The 22,769-nt window shown below is 29.4% G+C and overlaps 1 protein-coding gene across 10 annotated transcripts; it reads left to right on the forward strand.

Annotated features, from left to right (window-relative positions):
- Positions 1 to 5,554: 5,554 nt before the first annotated feature.
- LOC137806452 (uncharacterized) lies at positions 5,555 to 14,004 on the forward strand. Of its 10 annotated transcripts, none has more exons than XR_011080347.1 (10): positions 5,555 to 5,705; positions 5,977 to 6,520; positions 7,097 to 7,531; positions 7,701 to 8,220; positions 9,776 to 11,118; positions 11,200 to 11,254; positions 11,346 to 11,897; positions 12,269 to 12,343; positions 12,559 to 12,704; positions 13,774 to 14,004. XR_011080347.1 is itself a non-coding variant. In XM_068606588.1 (7 exons), exons 2-6 carry the CDS (start codon positions 5,986 to 5,988, stop codon positions 11,238 to 11,240), a joined length of 2,874 nt encoding a protein of 957 aa, XP_068462689.1. In that variant the 5' UTR covers positions 5,555 to 5,705; positions 5,977 to 5,985; the 3' UTR covers positions 11,241 to 11,254; positions 11,346 to 11,910. The 10 variants fall into 10 exon arrangements, 3 of the variants coding, with proteins under 3 accessions (XP_068462689.1, XP_068462691.1, XP_068462690.1); XR_011080346.1 differs by having other exon boundaries at positions 11,346 to 11,852; XR_011080351.1 differs by having other exon boundaries at positions 5,575 to 5,705; positions 7,863 to 8,220.
- The last annotated feature ends 8,765 nt before the right edge of the window (positions 14,005 to 22,769 follow it).

The raw sequence follows: 22,769 nt of genomic DNA on the forward strand, positions 1-22,769 counted from the left end.
TATGTTAAATAGTGGTTTTTAATGACATTTAGCAAAATTTCGTATAACACGTTCCCAAGGTTTTCGCGGAAATTTTATCATTAAAAGAAAAATTGTAGTGAAAATACTTTATATTTAAAAGTTAAAAGTTAACAAAGATACACTTTGAATAATTAAAATAATAATTAACTCAATTGTTGGAATTCATATTTTATTAATTAGAACATGTATAAATTTTTATGGTTGGAATCCAGTCCAAGTTTTTTTAGAAAATAAAGAAGATAACATAAACGTGAAGTAAATATCCTCTCTCCTTAAAATGAAGAGAAATAAAGGAAAATTGAGAAGATAAGATTATTTTTAAATTTAATTTTATTAAATAAATTTAACGATCACAAAGATTTTATTAAAATGAAATAATAATAATAATTAATAATAAAATAAAATAAAATTTTAATAAAAAATATATATTTATTTATAATAAACAAAATATATAATTATTATTATTATTATAAATATAACAATATTATTTACATTTATATTTAATACAAAAGGATTTTCTAGTTACAATTTTTAAATTTATTAATATTTAAATTATTTATTTTTATATAACAATTCACAATTTTTATAAATATTTAAAATTTAACATGTGAATTATGTGAATTATTTTTTCGAAAGTAACTCGTATTTTTTTAAAAAAAATTATTAAACTATATCGAATTATACTACTAATAATATTAATTCATTCAAATTTACACAAAAATACTTAATAATTAATTGTTTTATTTTTAAAATATAATAGTAAATTTGTAATTATGAGATTACTCACAAACTTCAATAAAAAAAAATTCACAAATTCAAAGTAACATGTCTCAATCCAAACACACTAACTTTTTTTACCCTCTACTTTCAATTTCTCCCACATTCACTACCTCAAATTCTCACACATTCATTCCTCAATTAAAAAAAACCTTAAAGAAAAATATGTGATTTAAGTAACTTTTTACCGTAAACAATTTTGCAATCCAATATATAATTTTTAGAAAAACAAAACCAGATTATTCTCTCAACTTAACATGTTAATTTACTTAATTGTATTGCATTTTTTATTTTTCTATAATTTTAATCTACGTGAACGAGAATTTGTTTATTGACTATGATAAGAGAACAAGATATGATAGGAAGAAAACATAGGATAAGTGATCAAATACCAACATAAACTTGTGAACTTTATTTATTTATTTTTGTTTACACAACATAACTAACTAAATAATAATATAACTATATCTTTTTTACAAATCAAAGAAATTATAAAAATGATATAACTTTAATGGAATTATATATTTTATTTATATAATTGTTATATATATATATATATATAAGACTTAAAAAAATTTATATTTAAATTTGAATATTAAAAAAAAATATACTTTAATTATCATAATTTAAACTTCTATATCAAAATTATTTATATGATGTGCTAAATTTAACTCCCTCCACAATAAATCGTAAGAAAAGATTATAGTGGAATTACAACATATTAACATATCAACCTACAAACCTAATTAAATGTATTAAATTTTTGTTGGTAATTTTTTTATTATCGACGATTTTATGGACAAATTTTATCAATAAATTTATGTTTGTTAGTAATGATCGATGAATTTTATTAATAAATTTGTGTTAGTTCATAATTATTGACGAATTTACTGATGAATCTGAAATATAAAAAATAATTTAGCACAAATCAATATCAGTTAGTAATTAGGCGAAATAAAATTCGTCAGTAAATTTCATAATTAATTAAGAGCGAATTAAAATTTATCAATAAAATTTGTCGATAGTATTATTAATACTATTTAAAATATAATAAATATTATTATTAATAATATTAATTATATTGTTATTAATAATAATCTTAATTTTAATAATATTATTAAAAGAATAAAAATAATATTATTAATAGTATTTATTATAATTAAAATAATATCATTATTAATATTAAAATTATTGTTATAAATAATAATCTTAATAATAATAATATTAATAATAATAAAATCATCAACAAATAATTTGTGAGATGTATTAAGTTGAGTAACACTTTTAGCACTAGTAAATGTCATAAATCTTCAATTTATATCATCGCACTTGATAAAGAGGTTTGTGTCATCATGAATGAAGTGATGAGATGCACCACTATCGGGATACCGTAAGTAGTCATGTACAAACAGATGATGACCAATAATGGAATGATTCATGATATGTTATAAGTGAAGAAAAGTGAGACATATGAGTATGTGAGAAATAATATGCTTTTTAGGATAAATCTAATTTGATGGGAGTAAGTGAAACCAACCAATTTAAGGAGCAACAAAAGAATCTAGGAATCGAGTGGATTGATACTCTGAAGCGTGACAAGGACTTGTTGTTTCCAAATGAGATAGTTATGATTATCTAATTTGAAGTGTATTGGAGTAGAGAAGATGTGAGAGAAGGAGGTAGAAGATGAAAGAAAGGTAGAAGTTGCATAAGCAAAAGCATAGTCGTTTGCAATGAGAAAAGAGGCAAAGAGAAAACTTTGTGCGCATTGTGAAACAAAACCTTGAAGATTTTATTATTATGCTTTCGTGGTGCACATTACATAATATAAAACAAAAACAATAAATATAGTGCATGGATTGCATGATGTAGGTAGAATAATTAGTTGGAGGAATGTAACTAAAGTACACTATAATTAATACGCACAGTTAGAAAAATAAAAATGCAATACTTGATAAACTAAAATGTAGTACTTGATTTTACATGGTTGGAAAATAAAAATTAAAAATCCTACACGAGAATACCTATTATACTAATTTTGCATAGTTGTGTAAAACCAAATTTAACCACATTGATTTAAATCTCACTCAATTTACGCCACTAAAATTTGATTCACCCGAAACCACTCCAATAAATAGCTTTCTAACAAAACAACTCTCATGTATATTTTGTTGTTTTCACAAAAATTAATGACAACAAATAAAATCAACTTTCACCTGATGCTTCAACCAACACTATTTTGTATCAACTTAAAATTTCAATAAAAAAACACAAGTTGTTTGATGAAACGCCTCAATCAAATTTGTCAGGATTTGAACAAAATTATCCTTGTTTACACATCAACATAGATTCAATTTCTATTGAACGAATTTAAAATTGACTTTTGTAATACCCATATTAATCAGAGTCTCGTGCATTCAAAGCATTCGCCATCAATTTTCAATTTCAAAAAATAAAACTCAACATTGTGCTATTTGTTGTTCGTCATTTTGTTTTTCTTCGTGTAATCTCCAAATCACTATCTTTTGATTGCAGTTGAATCTTCATATGCTCATGTTTTATTAATGTGATTTCATTCAGAAAACGCGCCAAATTCAAGCACAAAATGAACACATTGAAGGCGCAACAAAAATTTAATGAAATTTCATAAACAAACATGAATTATTGTCCACAACATTAAAAATTGCTTTTCGCACCACAAATTTTTTTGACAATTTTTCAAACAGAAATTTAGGAGAAGATGATAATGGAAACCTAACTTTAAATAAAATTGCTAATGAACTAATAGAAATTTAAGAACTAAAAAATGAAAAACAAAAGCATTTAAGAGCTTTAATCTATGAAGAAATTTGAAAAAAAAAGTTTAACTAGTGGATTTTGTGATAATTTTTGGCTTTAACATGACTTTAGACAAAACATTCATGATTATAAAAATCAAAATAACTTAATTATAAGAAAATTTCACCAAAAACACATGAACACAGTAACACCTAAAAACACATACATGAAGGTTAAAGTTAGAATAATGAATTTGAACCGGACAAAAAATACACAAAATCAATCGGTGAACAATCAAAACAACCAATAAAAATATAAAAAACATGAAAATTATAAGAATTTTTTTTGAAAAATAAGCTACTTATCTCTTAAATCAAAGGTTTGATTACCAAATGATGCAATTCGACTTTGCAAATTCATTTGTAGATCTTCTTCTTCTTCTTTATTTTGATTTGAATATATTCCATGGAAGATGAATAATATTGAAAGCATGAAGAACTGTATAAATTTGGAAAGAGATGGAAATTATAACATTGAATATAAGTGAGGTTAGGCCAATACTTACTTTCTAGAGTAATGTTGGACCAACACTACTAAGAGGAGTATAGATTTATATAAAGAAAACAACTATAGAGAGAACTTTGAACTCTCACAAATTGGACAACACTTTATTACTCAAATCAAAGTTAAAAATCATATATAAAAGACTCCTATTTATAAGAGAAAGTTGATTAAAACCACTTAAATGAGAGTGTGACAAGTGACATTACCTTATTGTTGCAAATCCTCTCCATTGGGTGAATGATAAGTGACATGCTTCCATTTGAGTAAGATTATCTCCATTGAGGGGAGGACATTTGGATATTCGTGTCTTCTTTGCCTACATTTTTATTTGCACAATTTTTTCTCTATTTTACACTATATCTTATTTTCTATTTACATCCTATTCTATTTTGACCCAATAATATTTTCTATTTTACACTATTCATCATCATGCTTGATAATCATCTTAACATAAAGTTCCTTTCACATTTAACATATTTCCTTCTCCACTTAAATTTTGGTCAATTCGATCACATAATATATTTGCCACTTCTTTAACCACCCCACTATATGCATACAATCCAATACCTTATATGAATAACCATGTCTTCACAAACATCCAAGTGAAGAAAATGAAAAGGAACATAATGATAATAAACACCAAGCACTAGTTGTGTCACAAATTCTGACTTCAATCAAACATGAATCATATAGAAGATTCAAGACAATATAGAGAGTCACCTTGTAACATTGATTCTAGATAAATGTCTATATTATTTTCATTAACGATATTTTCTCTTTTATTTTAATTAATTTTATTTTATTGGTAACATATAATTTAGTGACATTGTTTTAAATTTTTTAAAATTACATTTAATTAATTAAATTAATTAAATATTTAATTAGTTTTTCAAAAACTTATTTTAAATATCTTTAACTATATTAATATTTTAAATTATCCAAAATACATTTAGTTACCCTGTAATGAAATAATTAATTACATTATCTTCAATAAAACTGCCAAAAAAATATTGGTAAGGATATTTCATTAACAATTTTTCATATCTTGTAACGAATATAAGAACCAACCCATTTTTTCTTATTAACATGATTTGCGAAATGATTGTTATTAAAAAATAATTAAAACTGTAATGTTAATGTTTTTTTTTAAAAGTTGGATACGTTATTTACACCATTATATAAGGATACATCATTTAATAACTTCTTTGAATATAATCTGGATAATTATACATTTTAATAAATAAAAATAATTTATTTTTGTAATTTAATAAAATACATAAATAATTTTAAAAAATAATAATTATATATATTTATATATATATATGTTTTAAGTTATATTATTTTTAAAATTATTTATCCATAAAAATAATAAAATTATATATATTTTAATCTAGCAAAAGTATGAATAGATGATGATCTAAATCTTTTTATCCCAATGTATATTATATTATTTGTTTGTAGCATTTCGCTTATATATCTCGACCTGTCCCTAACTCATTCTTCTTCGCTCAGACTTAGCCCGAAGCTCCAATACCAAACCTAGCCGTCACAACGAACAGAAAAAGGTACACCTTCTCCCATTTTCTCTCTTTTCCCAATTTGTCCTCCATCTTCTGTCAAACCCTGACAATAATTTCAATTCATTTCCACGCCTTTTCTTTTTCTCTATTCAATCTTCCAAATCATACTCATTATCATTATAATTTTTTTTTATTTTTTATGCTAGGGTTTCCTCTTGTTAGATATTTCATATTTTTACGAATTAATAAATTTATCGAAAATTCCCCGTCCCCAAAATTAGGTTTTGGTATTATTTATTGGCGATTGGTGTTGTAGGTAGGTTTGATGGGGGATCGGGGTTCGGGCGCCGCGAAACCGATTTGGATGAAGCAAGCGGAGGAGGCGAAGCTGAAGAGCGAGGCGGAGAAGGCCGCGGCAGCGAAGGCGGCGTTCGAGGCCACGTTCAAGGGTTTGGAGAAGAATCGCGAGAAGGGTGGGGGCGTTGTTCAATCGGACAGCGAGTCGGAGGAGTACGAGGACCTGGCCAATAAGCCCATTGGGCCCGTCGATCCCTCCAAGTGCACTGCCGCGGGTACCGGGATCGCCGGCGGAACGGCGTGTGCCCCTTCATCGTTTGTTGTGGTCGCTAAGGATGCTGATGAGAGGAAGGTTTCCAACGGGGGCGCGCAAATCAAGGTGAGGGTGACGCCCGGGTTGGGTGTTGGAGGGTCTGAGCAAGAAGGGATGGTGAAGGATATGGGTGATGGAACTTATACTGTGACCTATGTGGTGCCCAAGCGAGGAAATTATATGGTCAGTGTTGAGTGTAATGGGAGGCCTATCATGGGGAGTCCCTTTCCTGTGTTTTTCAGTGCAGCAGGTACTAGTTTACCAAACCTCTCTGCGTTAGGTTTTTACCTTTTTCAATATATAGTATATGTTGCTCAGATGTGGTTCTTTTGAGTTGTTCTAGGTTTGGTTAGCAATTCCAGTTGAATGGTTTTTATTTTCACGTGTTGTATTGGTTTGTCTGGTATAATGGATACTACTGATAAAACAAACAACAAAAGTCTTATTCCACCAGGGGAAGTTGGCTATATGGATTACATTATATCGTTTGATCAGTTAAATGCCTGTTGTGTGAGTACTTCATGTTCAGTATATTGATGGGTTATACTTTGTCTGGCAAAGGCTTAATGCAACCCTCTCTTACTTTGGCTTGGGATTCTTTATGCATAGGTGGAGTTTTGGGTAGTAACAGAAAGGAAAGAGAGAATTATCGAAGTTGTTGCTAAGCTTCTGTTCCATTGTTGGAATTATGTTATGCTGTGTACAATATTACATGTTTTTTTACTTGAACAAAACTTGAAAATATCATTGTTGCTGCGCATATGCTTCTTGGTTTGTAGTGATATTCATGGTGGTCAATTTTCAATGCTTTGATTTTTGTGGTTAGGTAATGGTAGTGGAGGGCTGCTGGGTTTAGCTCCTGCATCTACATTTCCAAACCTGGTTAATCAAACTATGCCCAACATGCCAAATTACTCTGGGTCAGTTTCAGGGGCATTCCCTGGATTGTTGGGAATGATTCCAGGGGTTGTTGCTGGAGCTTCTGGTGGTGCTATTTTGCCTGGAATTGGGGCCTCACTTGGTGAAGTTTGTCGTGATTACCTTAATGGGCGTTGTGCAAAAGTAGATTGTAAGTTGAATCACCCACCTCATAATTTGCTAATGACTGCCTTAGCTGCGACAACCTCAATGGGAACACTTAGCCAAGCTCCTATGGCACCTTCCGCCGCTGCAATGGCTGCAGCTCAGGCAATAGTTGCTGCCCAAGCCCTTCAAGCGCATGCTGCTCAGGTGCAAGCTCAGTCTGCGAAAGATTCTGCTGGTATGCTGTTGACGTGCCAATTTTGTTTTGTATTGGTGGTAGTTTTTCATTTTGCAGGATGAAAGCTCTCTTGCCTTGATTTTGCACTATGCTTGACTGTGATTTTTTTCCAATTGTGTTTTACTATTTCCTAGTTTTTTCTTATAATTATATTTGTTACGACAATCAGGTTCTCCTGAAAAGTCTAGTAAAGACGATGCATTGAAGAAAACCCTTCAAGTTAGCAATCTTAGCCCTCTTCTCACTGTGGAACAGCTAAAGCAACTCTTTGCATTCTGTGGCACTGTTGTTGATTGTACCATCACTGATTCAAAGCATTTTGCTTATATAGAATACTCAAAGCCTGAAGAGGCAACTGCTGCTCTGGCATTAAACAACATGGATGTTGGGGGGCGCCCTTTGAATGTTGAAATGGCAAAATCACTTCCACAAAAGCCATCTGTGGTGAATTCTTCACTTGCTTCATCATCTCTTCCTCTGATGATGCAGCAAGCTGTTGCAATGCAACAGATGCAATTCCAGCAAGCATTGAGGATGCAACAAACCATGACTGCTCAGCAGGCTGCTAATCGAGCTGCAACCATGAAATCTGCCACAGAGCTAGCTGCTGCCCGAGCTGCAGAAATAAGTAAGAAATTGAATCCTGATGGACTTGAAAGTGAAGAGAAAGAGACAAAGCAAAAATCCAGGTTTGTTCACTCTAGTGAATTGTTTTGAGGTTAACATATGCCCTCTTTTCTTGATTCTATTTCAAAATTTTATTTCAAGATCTTTGATTTTTTTCTGGGCAGTACAAGTATTTCCTATATATATTGGAAGTAGGAATCATGAACTCATGTTTGAATTAATGGTGTGAGAAATATTTGCAAAACTGAGAAAATTGTTTCTGTATTTGTTATTATGTTCAGGATTATGGAAGATACAGTATTTTTAGAAAAAAGTTGCACAACTTGCAACTTTTGTGCCAATCAATCAACTATCCTAACTGAAACCAGCCAAATGGTTCTGTGCTGGCAATCATCTGAACAATCTTAAGATGGTTCTGTGCTGGTCCAATAGTATATAGCTAGGATTGTATTATTGTTAGAACATACTTGAAATATCTAAAGTCTATTAGAATAAATTTTTAGCTACATAGTACACGTTTTAGTTAATGAGACCTTGGTTGAAAATAAGGTTTTTGACAAATAAAAGGCATATTCTTTTTATGTACCACCTTCAATTATTGAACTAAATAATCTAGTTTCTCTACTTTATCAAACTGTGTCAGAAATCTGAATGGTATGGATAGAATGTAATGGATTATACTAAAGAGATGAAGTAAACTGTAATGCCTGCTAGGGAGGCATTCATTTTATCAACATATTTTCTTAGCAGATTGCACGGAATTCCTAATTATTTTCCCAGGGCTTACTATGGAAGCAACTCGTCTTAGATATATTTTTTTTTTAAAAATTTGTGGCAGTTACAGATTGGATAATTATTATTCTCAACTTGAGGAGGGGATTGACGTGCTGGTTTTTTTAGCGCCCTTTGTTCGTTAGGAATAGTGGATGACTGTACTTAAGCCTCTTGCCCATTTACTCTTGCATTCCAAAGTTGCTTGAGTTTTAGGGTCTTGTGCTCTCCTGTGGTATTGTATTGGGTCTGGAGGTTATATGATCGGAGCTACAATATCGGAGTATGAATTGACATATTTAGGAGAATTCCATGTTGATTGGTCAGCTTTCCTTGTGTAGATATTGTAAAAGGAGATTTTCATCAGAGGAGTTATGTATAGTTGGATATGAAATTCAACTGACATACGTTGTTGAGCTTGTGATTTGATGATTGACATGATACCCTCTTAGGACCAACAAACTGTCCTGGATTATTATAGGTTTCAACGTAGAAGTTTGAAATATTTGAATCAAATGAAGTTTTTTTATTCCTAGCTGGATGTGGTAGGGTTATGTATGTGCATGTGGATGCTAAAAATAAAGTAAAAATTACGCTGAATAAAAATTAATTGTATTTAGAAATATGTTTTATTTTATTTTATTTTTTTATCAGTAGAGATATGTTTTTGATGGCCTTGGAATTTTTAATGTCTACCATAGTCATTGATAATGGATTCACTTTTATTTTAATTAAATTGTGGTGAAAAATCTTGTTATTTATAATTTTTAATTTAAACATGTCTTTATCACACTCTGTTCTTTACAAAGTTCTCTGTCTAATCTAAGATTTAATTTCCTCTGGCAGATCCCCCTCTCCCCCTCCTGGAAGATCTAGATCAAAGTCCAGATCTCCTATCAATTACCGGAGAAGGAGGAGGTCTCGCTCTTATTCACCTGCTCGTCATTCTAGGGATCATCGGTCACCGTTGAGGTTCCATCATTACTCGAGCTATGAAAGGGAAAGGCGCTTTAGAGATAGTAGGGAACATAGTGATAGATACAGAAAACGAGACTTGGATAGATCACTTGATCATCGTTCATCTGTTTCTAGAAGAAACAAAAGTAGGAGTGTTAGTCCTCATACAAGGAAATCATCTGTTTCTCCAAAACGTCATAGAGAAACTTCACCTCATAGAGGAAGGAAACAGTCACGCGCTGATTCAGGCTCTCCCAGTCGTCGCAGAGGTAGGGCTTCTCCGAACACTGATGAAAAAAAATTAAGAAACAGAAGGCACTCAAGATCAAGATCATCAGATGATAGGCTTCATTCTAGCAAAAATGAGGAAATTTTGCATGGGAAGTCTAAACACAAAGAGAGAAAGCGATCCAGGTCAGGGTCTGTGGATGAAAAGCCTCACAGAAGGAGTCGATCATCCCCAAGAAAAGTGGATGAAAGTAGATCCAGATACAAAAAACGCTCAAGGTCTAAATCTGTGGATGATAAGCATGATTCACCTGAGCGATTGGATCAAAACAGAAATAGAAGAATGAGGCATAGTGATAAAAGGCACTCTAGGTCAAGATCTACAGAAAATAGGGATCTATCTGAAGTCAGGGTGGATGAAAGCAAAAATGAGAAGTCAAAACATCGGGATTCTAAAAGGGGCAGGTCAAAATCTGTTGAAGGGAAGCATCGCTCTAAAGATAAATCTGGTGAAAATAGAGATAAGAAATCAAAACATCGAGATAGAAGGCGTTCAAGGTCAACATCATTAGAAGGTGAGCATGACAAAAGTGGCACTTCACCCCATATTAATTTGGATGAGAGAAATTTTGAAGTGAAACAATCCAGGTCAAAGTTCCCTGAAGGCAAGCATCACTTTAGTGATAAATACGGAAATCGAGATGAAAAATCCGAGCATCAAAAGAAAACCCCACCAAAATCAAAATCAGAACAATTTGATGGTAGTGGTTCCTTCCAAGGAAATTTCAAGGATTATGATTCAAAGGGGAAATCACAATCTGATTCTGGATCTGCAGAAATTAAGCATAATTTGAGTGATGGAGAAAATACTACTTGTGATGAAAACTCAAAACTTTCTGGAGATGCCTTGCTGGAACCAATTATCCTGAAAGATACTGGGATGCTGACTTCAGTGAATGGTAACTACAAGTTAGATGAGTCAAATGAAGCTGATGATAACCCAGGTACAGGAAGTCTTATTGTCAAACATCATTGTTAATTTTGTTCAGTTAGTGTTAAAGATCTGATAACCCTCTTTGATGCAGGATGGATATGCGTCGAAGAAGTGGGAAATGTAAAATATTAAGCAAACTTGGCTTGGTAATGACTAATGACCTTAAATATAGGAAAAAGTAGTGATTCTACACCTTCATTGCCTGTTTTTCAATACTTGCTACTTTCTGTGTTGCAGGAGTAGAGGTTCCTAATGATAATCAAAGATTCTACCGGGCTTTCTGATAGTGCTAACAATGTAGCTATTAGTACAGATTTCTGTTATTTGCTCTTGAATCAGAAGTATTTAAGGAGCAAGGATAATTGAAGCTCACTACTTACAAATGTTGATCAGGAAGTGGCGTCACCCAAGACTATTGTTACTTGTCACTATAGTATAATCTTATTTCAAAAGCATTGAATGGATCATGACTTTCTATGTTGAAGATTTCCTGAGCAAGATCTTTCCGAGGAATATACTGTTTTTTCTAAGGAAGGCTGCGTTTCTGAGGATGATGCCTCCACTATTTGATTGGTCCCCAGATTATTCTCTGTTGGCTTATGAACATCTTCGGTTGTTTATTTCTTTTTTGCAGGTCTTGTTGGAAAAGATCAAGTGTAGAATCCCACAGCTGTTGGTGTGGTTTAAGGTTTCAAGAAGTTTCCTGTTATTGTCATGATCAACAGTGCATACTGCTTGATTGATGTATGTTGGAATGTTATTTTAAGTATAAAATTCTTTTTATTAAAGGTAATTTTTGTTATGTCTGGCTTTGATATTTATTTTAAAATATGATGGTGTCTTAATATTTTTGGCTTCCAGTTCTTCAAAAGTGATAGTTTGGAGGGAGAAACCCTTTTAAACCAGTGTCCGATTATGTGCATCTAAAACTTATTTGGCAAAGGACTGCAATAATGTGTTAATTGAAACTTTAGTGAACTTTTTAGTTTGTCTCCTCATTGGTTTGTTATGTTTATATTCCATATTTGATATGGTCAATTTTTTTAGTATGATCTTGTTTAGTTGCGAGCATCATTATTTGATGTGGCCAACCATTGGCTCCGTTTTGTGTACTCATGTTTTGTGGTATGGTGGGCATTTTATATCCAAAACAAATGCAGGTTATTCTCATTGAAATCTGTTGGAGCTTTGAGATACAGTTATGCTGGGTTGATTTTTCTCTTGTGTAAATTAAGGTATGCAGTCAGATTCTGATGCTCTATGGTTTAGAGCATACTTGTTTTTCTTTTAGCAAGTTGAGAGCAATATGGGAGGGTTGTTAACTTTGTTTTTTATATGAATGCATTTACTCTGTACTGATTTTCAATTTTTTTACCATCATCTGGTGGCTTATATTATCCTACATTTTTCCCCATTGCCCTTTTGTTTTCTTTTTTATTTCCCCCCCAAGAAATTGTCATGGTTAGGTAAAGCTTCTATGTAAAGGTCAACTGAACCTGGATGTTGCTGCAATGAGTTTCACCATGTTGCGTTTGAGAATTGGCTGAGTTACAGTTTTTACTTTAGTAAATGCTGAAATGCAAATGATTTCAACAGGTAATTCTCCGTGAAACTATTGGGTGCTTCATTTTGCGTAGGCTCTTCAATTTAATTGTCAGTCTTGTCTGTGCTTTACTTAGTTCTTTATGTTTCCCAGTACACGATGTTTTTGCTTGTCATTATTTTTAAAATTATTTGTAGATTGAGTGGCTTTCAGTGTCATCTTAATGATTGTGTTTAGCTTTTTGTTGTGTTGAATTGGTTTGGTTTGATTTGATATGGTGTTACAACTTAAATTGTGGTTTTGAAAAATACGAGCTTGTTGCCGAGTGGTGTAGAATTTTTGGATTTTTTCTTTTAGAAAATGTTTTTTTATTATTTTTACCATTACTTGTAGATCGTGTGGCTTTCGGTGTCTTCTTAATGAGTGTGTTTGGTTTTTTATTGTGTTGAATTTGTTTTATTTGATTTAATTTGATAGGTGTTACAACTTAAATTGTGGTTTTGAAAAATATGAGCTTGTTGCTGAGTGGTGTAGAACTTTTGGATTTTTAGAAAATATGGGATTTTTATTTTTATATGCTAGGTGTTACAACTTAAATTGTGGTTTTGAAAAATATGAGCCTTTTGCTGAGTGGTGTAGAATTTTTGGATTTTTTCTTTTAGAAAATATGTTTTTTATTATTTTTACCATTACTTGTAGATAGAGTGGCTTTCAGTGTCATCTTAATGAGCGTGTTTGGTTTTTTATTGTGTTGAATTTGTTTTATTTGATAGGTGTTACAACTTAATCGTGGTTTTGGAAAATACGAGCTTGTTGCTGAGTGGTGTAGAACTTTTGGATTTTTTTGGAAATATGGGATTTTTATTTTTTGTGGAACACATTTATCGTGCTGACTTGGTATGGTTACGGACTTATGATTTTTTGAAAGATTAGATTTTGTTCCTAAGAAGTGCTATAGAAATTCTTGGGTTTTTTCTCCTTTCTTTTGAGGACATTTGATTTTTAGTTTCGGATTATCACAACTAAGTTTCCCCCTTGTTTTGCGCTCTTTTCTCCGTCCCCTGCCCCGTTTTCTCCTATGCCCCGCTTCTGCCGTCCCTTTTTTTTTTTTTTTCTGGTTAGGTAAGCATTGGATATGATGATCTTAGAGCTGCTGCAAATTCTCTTCATCAGATGATTGTGTGAAGTGTGTTCTTGGAAGTTCTCTTGGTGTTTTAGCATCCTTTCTTTCTTTGCACCACCTGGTGTACTCACACCAATGTTATATGCTTTCTCCAGTTGGCTTTTAGGCATTACCATAAAGTGTTTGTTCATAATTCTGCATGCTTTAATAAAAGATTTTAACAATTTCAAGGTTGGGGGCTCGAAATGGGTAGGTATTGTTCTAGGTTACTGTCGAATTCTGAATATTTTGATGTGTGCCCTTCAGCATATGCGGATCGAAATTATTTAGGCTAATCGAGGAAAGTATTTAGACTCTCGGGGAATATTTTGATCAAAATTTCCCCATCGAAAATAAACACTAATCATTTAAAGCAAAATCCCAGTCGTGAAATTTATATTTATAGTTGTAGAGGAAAATCTTTTATCAGGGTACTTTCGTACATTTAAACTATGGATGTAATTTCTTCCTGTAAGGTTTAGCAAGCATTTCCGAACGATTGTGGCCCGTCTATGGTAAATTTTATCTTTGGACAAAGCATATTTAAACAGGGCTTATTCCAGTTTTTTAAAAGATAAGCAACAGGAAGCACAAAACTAAATTTTAATAAATTCCCTGAAAATCGCCATAAAATGTTTCATTGAATCACGAATAGCCTGGGAGTTAGAACAAGTAGTCTCAGCTACGGGGATGCACGTACATGTGATATTTCTATTTTTGTAAACAATTTTTTTTTTCTAGATGGTTTCTGTTTTTTAAATTTATGATGTGCTTGTATAAGTTAGTGTGTTGATGCCATTTTATTTGTATGTATTTTTCCGGCTAGTAATAAATTAGAGCAAGCGTAATATTGCATAAAGTAAAATATTTTGTTATATGTAAAACAGTATTTAGATTATTCTTGAAACAACTTATTAGATGATGGTGAGATTGGATAAGATGAAACCTGCCCTTTTATAGTAAGCCACGTAAGAATAGGTTTGGCAGACACACGTGAATCTTTTCTCCTCGTTAAAACTTGATATAAGTCTATAATTGACTTATTACATTCACATTTTACCATTAAGTTCAAATATGCAATTGACTCTCGCCTTTCAAATTCAGTGATGACATGAACTGATGATAAGTAGAAGGATTCTTCTTAAGATTATCCAATTAATTTGAAGGTATGGATCAGAATATAAAAACCTACAAATTCCTAAATGTTATTGGTGCTCATTATTCATACGTAAGAAAGAAAACTTTTAACAGTAAGAATCAAACTTGAGTTGTACTAAAGGTTTTTCCTGATAGAAATCCTTTTGAGTTTGTGGAGATCTAACAAGTCCAAGAATTCAACCAAGACAAGCAATCAAATTTGCCCCCCACAAAGAATAAGAAAAAACATTTAATAAAAAAGTATATTAAAGTATTATATAAAGGATTAAAGAGGAATAAACACGCTACCTTTAAAGATTAAGTATCATGGTAATTCACTGTTTATGTAAAATCCAAATATCAATATTAGAAGTAATTTTTAAAAAACTTTTATATTCGTTTATTTTTAAAACATATTAATTGTTTTAACTGCAAAAGATAAGAAAACAGGGTTTTTTTTATTAATTATGAAATTTAGTGTTATTTGATAAATAAAATGTTTCATTTACATATTTAAAGAAGAAAATACAGTTTCTCTTAAACATAAAACATTCATGTTAAGCCAAGTAAAATGAGCCTAAGTTTTCAACACTAATATATATATAATTCAAATGAATTATTGTATGAAAATATAGGTCTGAAATAAATGTAAAGATACGCAATAAAGATCCAAAACTTTGTCCTATTCATATCAAAATACAAAAAGGAAACATATTACCTGAGAGAGAGGTAATCTCAATACTCAACCTTGCATAAAATTTAAATTTAAATAAATATGATGATAATGAGGATGGTATATATATAGCCAATCAAATAGTTTAAAAATAAAGAAAGGCAAGCTAGTGGGAGAACACCTTACCACCACGCTACAATGGAAAAATCTCACCAATGAATCACAACTCTTGTAATTTCTATAGGAGATGTTAAATCGGTTACGTGAAATAAGTGTCACAACTCAACACTGTACTTTTCAATGATTTCTCCCCGTGATCATTTCTAATGTACCAACTATGGTAATTCAAACTCTGAGGGTTTACTTCTCACACTTCTTCGTTTTGGAATTCGTCTTTAACATGTTCATGTGAGCTTCTCTGTCCAAAGTATCTGAAGACAACCCTTACTAACATATGTTCTTGAAATTCAACTCTCTACTTTCATGGTGGTCAAATTTCTCTAGCATAATACTCATTGCAGATGAAGTTTCAACACAACCACCCTAATGTCATCATCAACCTTGTCATTCCTTTTAATGTTAGATAATGTTATCTCCAGTTTTACAAATCGATCATGCTTAAGGTATTTTTTACTAGTGACATTTTTTAATTTGGAGTAATTATGCTTAATAATTTTTCTTATTTTGGTTCTAATATCATTGTTCCTCATGATATCACAATGACTTGTCTATTATGTAATGACTATTTAAACTATCTTTAGTAAACTTATTATTGTATGTGACTTGTATAAGTCAATGATAGATGCATTTTCATTTAAGAACAGTTAAGTCTCCTCTTAACCAACACCTAAAGATTAGTTTATTTTAAGACATGTTTTTTTATTAATCTGACTTTTTTTTCCTATAATAAGTGCTGAAGGATATATCATATTTAATATCTGATAATAAACAAGTCAGATTCGCAAGATTTTCTAGCTAATATTTCTGTACCAAATAGTGATGATGTATTTATTATCTTATTCAAGTGATTATGATAATTTTTAAAAGTAGGTAAACCATCCAACAACCATCTAAACTTGTCTTTTAAAAAAACAAGTCTTACCTGAAATACCTACTTCAAAAATGACCAATGACCATATATAGATTCACCAATCTTATGTTATACTTAGACAAACTTTTATACAATTCTTTATGAAAAAATAAAATAAATTTAAATTAGTTTAAATAAAATCTAATTTGTAAAAAAATTAACTATAATTTTAATAAAAAATATTTATTAAGAAGTTTGCTTTTGACTATTCTCCCTATACTTCTGCCAATCAATAGTGCATATAATTAATTTAAAGTATTAAGTACTTATAATAAAAAAATCAGAACTAGTAGAAGTAATACATGATCAAAATTAAAAGCCCGTTTCAATAATTTATACCAATTAATGTAAGTCTTTGTTATTTTTATGTATGTATTATTAATATATTTTTTACAATCAATTAAAATAAATTTTAAAGTGATTGTTATAAATTTGAATAGTTTATTAAACGTAACAAATTATAATTAAATAATAATAGATAAAATGTTATTACATTAATATTAGTGTTCTTTACTATGTCGAAATGTTTTTCTATAAGATTGATCTGATTTTAATGTTGTTTTGTATCTTGGTCTCCATTTCAGTTTGGAATATTGTAATGTAATTATCGTGACGTTCAAAGTATAATCTTAATATTCAAAGTGTATACTTATAAGAAATTTTTTAATTTTTTTTTATTTGAAATACCTTTCTGTTTATACTAATTTTAATGAGTATACACACTTTAATTGGGTTTGAAGACATATTTATGTATAATTATAAAAATGGAAGGGAAAAAGAAGGCACATGTCAAGATAAGATTTACATGTGTAGTTTGTATGTCAATCATTGGATATGATTTCAGCTATTATTGGTTGACCAGATGTTCTCGAGTTTAGCAATAAAAATTAAAAAAATATTTAATAAATTTCTAAATCCTAAATATTATATAAATTATAAAAAGAAAACCAGTTTTATGCAATAATATAATAATACCGAGTTGTCTCGGTTGCGTGAAAACAAATAATAATTGAATAAAACAAATTAAAAGCTAAAGCTTATCCATTACATAGAAACGTGGATAATATATATAATAGTGATGAAGCACTATTATACATTTGGACACCTTTGCTCAATCTTTCATTCACTGTGTTTTTTTGGTTAACTCATTTTCTCCATTTACAAAAGAGTCTTTTTAGCGAGGTTAGCATTTTTCAATGTTAGTGCCTATTTTTAAAATTTGTTGTACATTTTATTTGAAAAATATTATGTAGTATCATTTATATTCTACATTTCACATTTTAAGGAAGGAGATAAGACAGAGTTATTATGTGTTAGTTTAAACTTAAGGAGTAATATATGTTAAAAGAAATATGTTAGATGTATGGTTGAAGATTTCACATCGACTAGAGATGCGAATATTTTATTGTATATAAATGGGTGCAAACCTCATTTTATGACCCGGTTTTATGAGATTGAGTTAAGCTTAAAGTCCACTTTGTAATATGGTATCAGAGTCATAAGAATATTTCATTGTATATAACTAGGTGCAAACATCACTCCATGAGTTGAGGTAGCCTTAAAATTCACTTTGTAATATGTATATCATTTTAAAAAATTGAATAAGTATTTGTGTAAGTTTCAAAAGCTAAGTGCATGTTTGTAAATCTATTTGATAATATTTAAATAGTCCAGGAAATAAATATGGTAAAACTAAAAATAATTAAAATCAATTTTAATAACGAAAGAGTTAATATATATATATATATATATATATAATAAAATCTAATCAAATTTAGTGTAGCCCAATCAAATCAAATACAATACCACCGTATAATTTGGATATTTATATACTAATAATTGATTAAATGATAAATATTCAATAATAAATCATATTTGTTATTTATTTTAAATATTTTTTTAATACTTATAAATATAGATTAATCCTACATTAAGTACTCATTTAATTCTCATACTCACTTATATACTTGTAATTAACTCATATTTAACTTATAATTACACGTGTTTTTACTAATTTGAGCGTCGAAGAATCTTTTACAAGTGGTTATTTCCCCATCATCTTCGGCAAACTTGGTGATTATATCTCAAGAGTTATAACTCAGCTTGTAAGGTAAACCACCTTCTTCCATCTCAGGATGACTAACGCTCTTTTCTGGTAAGAACATTTGCCGTCCATCGTGGGATACAAGTAAAATTGTTCCCAAACCAAAAGTCTTATGGTACTTAGTAGAAACAAAATTGCCGCTTCATAATCATCATCATCATAATGGACCTCTCAACCACTAGTTCTTCTTTTATTTTAGTTGTGAGTTCTCGTGTTGTTACTCTATTACCTAATAATGATATCAAATGTTAGTTCCTGATTATATTCCGTTGCGATTGTTGCTAGAATATTGTTGTAGAAAAATTTGAGAATGGTTTGTGATTTCAACTACTTTGATCTCTCACACCAAAAAGGAATTATTCTTGTTATTAGATATAGAGTGTGATAGTGTAAAAGTGCATGTGTTAGGAAAATTCTAGCAAAAAAATACTTGATATTTAAGTGTTTCTTCTGGAGGCAATCAAGCCCCCACATTGTTGATTAAGAGGAATGGAGAAGATAAATATGTGCTCGTCGTACTCCACATAAGCATATATGGGATGCATCCAGGAACTCAATGTATATCATCACAGGTTTTGAGAGCAAGGCATTATTGGCCAAGACTTCAGAAGGATGCCCACACCTTTATTGAAAAATCCCAAGAATACTAGAAGTACGACCCCTTCCAAACACTACCTCTTGAATAGTTGTACACAATAGCCTCCTTGTGGCCATTTATAACGTGGGGAATGGACATATGTTAAGACCCTTGACAATTTAGTAAGACTTAGACAATCTCATAATAAGAGTCTTCAAGCATGTTTTGATTATATTAGAAATCTACAATGATAAGATACAATATTTACCAAAACACTTTAAATGATGAAATGAAAAGCGCTGGACTACACAACACAAAACAAACATTAACATGAATGAGCATAGTATCAAATGGAAGTGACAAACGCACAAGGTTTGTACCAAAAGTCTCATTAAGACAACAAATGATATCTATAAAAAGAACTCAATGGATCATGCTATTAAGCAGTACACTGACAGACAATGAGATTATTAGAAATGCATCAAACAATGATCAAGTCATGATACACATGACAAATGATGATGTGGGTTGGACAGTCATTTAACATGAAGTTTCCAAACTTAATATTTTCATTCTATATATTGTTCAAATGATTGTTACACGTTTTCATACTCGTTTTGATATCACACATTAATTGAGAATGTTTTAAATCAAAACGAATAGCTGCAACGGAGAAAGGAAAGTGTTTGCAAAAATGACAAAGGACACAATTCTGTTCATGAATATATAATGCTTAAATATTTTAGAATGAAATATGTATTTTTTTAGTGTTTACAAATTAATTTCGAATACAGTTGTACACCTATTGATTAATTCAAAGTCTGTATAGGAAAGTTTTTAAAAAAATAGAGTATGAAATTGATAACATGTTTTTCGAAATATAAAACCGAATTAAATCTAACTGTACTCAAACATTTTAATTTATGCTTAATCTGAAAAGTGTTGATAATGTTTATGAATTAATAACTAAAAATAGAAAAACTCGATAATTTAGAAATAATCTAAGATATTATTTTCAGGAATACCCATGTTTTAATATATAAAATATATTGATTGTTGAGAATCACAAAAAATTTCTAAATGTGTTGTAGGAACATCAAGACACACATGAGTCAATATCGAGAGTTTTCATACGGATGAATTGCACAAATCAAACATTGAAGTTTCATTGAGTCATTGCCTAAAGAAAACACCTACAACAAATTAATTCCAAAAATTAATCATAAGACAAAGAAGTATTGAGATCTTGTATGAAGACATTCCTAATCTACCGTTTATACAACAACTATACCATGAAGATACAATGAATATTCAGTACGATATTATTATTCAGAAACTATTTAAAAACACAATTACGAAATAAAAAAGTGGAGAACATGACCAAAATATGTGGTAAAAAAACTATCCATATTCATTGCAAATAAATAAATATCACATTAATAAAATAATTAAATGAAAAAACTAACAAGATTACTACCTTTTCAGTCCTGTACTAAAACTTTCACCCATAATAAAAGATAAATATAAAAATTTAGGTATACTGTTTTTTAATTTATGATTTTTATTTTATTTTATCACATTATTTTGATTATTTTTAATTTAATCTTATTTTTAAAAATAAGTCAATATACTTTTTTTTATCAAATTTATAATAACAATATTATTAGAACCAGTGGAAACAAAGTTATCATATTTACATTTTTTATTTTTATTATAAATTTATGCATATTAAAATTTTTAAATATAATTATAAATTCATAATGTAATATTTTAATTTATTATAAATTTATGTATATTGTAATATTTTAATTAATTATAAATTATGTGTATTTATATTTTTTAAATATTATTTTAAATTTTATGTTTATTAACCAAAGTTATATTGATGAAAACAAAATTAATAGGGGAACTTCATAGGTTTTCTTAGTGTCTTTGGAACTCTTTTATTTTGCCTTTACATAGAAGATCAAATCTTTTTTACTGTAATTTTTACTACAAGAAAATTATTAAATAAAAATTAATTTAAAGACAAAAATTAATTACTTATTATACTGATTACATTATATATCATTTTATTAATTTCTAAATTAGTTTTTATTATTAATAAATAATTTTTAGGTATCTAATTAACTACCAAGATTTTTGTTATCAAATTTAGAATCTAAATAATTAGTAGTTAAAATCTTGGTAACTAATTTGAGATTAATTTATTATACATGTAATTAACACACATAATATTTTTTGTGTTTTTATCCCATAGTTATTATCTATTATTTTTGTCGTATCAAATGTGTGCCTCAATTTAAAAAAATCATGGTAAATTGATAATTTATTGTTTTTTTTACACCCTCATAACAACCATCCTCAGTATTATTATTTTATTAAATTTTTACATTATTTAATTATAAATTTATCTTTTTTTACTTATCTTACTATTAGAAATTATATACATATTTACATTTTTTTACCATGTTTTCAAAATTATAGATATAATACAATTAAATATAAAAAAATGTTAATAAATATTTTTTTGTAGTTTTTAACTAACTCTCAATATATAATATTATAGTTTAATTTGGTTTAGAATTAAAATGACAGAGAGAAGATTAAGAAAAAAAGACGTAATTTATAATTTATTTTTGACAAAAATGTTCTTATAATCTTAAAATTTAAAATAAGATATACAAACAAAAATAAAATCGGAAAAAAATTATAAACACCAAAAAATAGTTATAAAATATTTGAGCAGAAATTCTCTTTATATATTCTTATAGATAAGACTCCACATGATATTTATTATTCATACAATGCATCGTCTCTATTAAAAAGTCAATTTATTAATGATGCAGTATTTATTATTTATATTATTGTCGTGAATATTAATGTGTGTTAACAACATTCAAAATTGTGATAAAAAAATGAAAAAAAGTTATTGTAGAATTAAAAAACAGTTATTCCTCCTTATTTTTAGTGCATGAATCCTCCCAATTTAAAAAACTATTACGTGTTTAGTATTTAGTGATTTTAATGGAATCATAGGTAAAATAATGGTTATAAATTTTACAATTTATCCCATAGTTATTATCTATTTTTGTCGTATCAAATGCGTGACTCAATTTAAAAAAATCATGATAAATTGATAATTCATTGTCTTTTTTACACCACATAACAACCATCCTCAGGATTATTATTTTATTACAAATTTATCTTTTTTTATATATATATTTTTAAAACAATTACATGAGAATTAGGTGGTTGTGAACGTATATTTTTTGGTTTAAAAATGTGGATTTGTTTAAGTCCACACTATAACCTCCCTCCCACTAATTTTGTCTACTGGCTAAAAGAAGCACAAACCAATCACAAAATCCAAAG

Source organism: Phaseolus vulgaris, chromosome 3 (genome assembly GCF_000499845.2).
Source record: "Phaseolus vulgaris cultivar G19833 chromosome 3, P. vulgaris v2.0, whole genome shotgun sequence".
NCBI lineage: Eukaryota > Viridiplantae > Streptophyta > Magnoliopsida > Fabales > Fabaceae > Phaseolus > Phaseolus vulgaris.

Excerpts from the sequence above, each read along its gene's own strand:
- LOC137806452 (XM_068606588.1), top strand. The coding sequence starts at position 5,986 with ATGGGGGATCGGGGTTCGGGCGCCGCGAAACCGATTTGGATGAAGCAA. Across the intron at positions 6,521-7,096 it reads TGTGTTTTTCAGTGCAGCAG|GTAATGGTAGTGGAGGGCTG; the intron begins GTACTAGTTTAC and ends TTTTGTGGTTAG. Across the intron at positions 7,532-7,700 it reads GTCTGCGAAAGATTCTGCTG|GTTCTCCTGAAAAGTCTAGT; the intron begins GTATGCTGTTGA and ends TACGACAATCAG.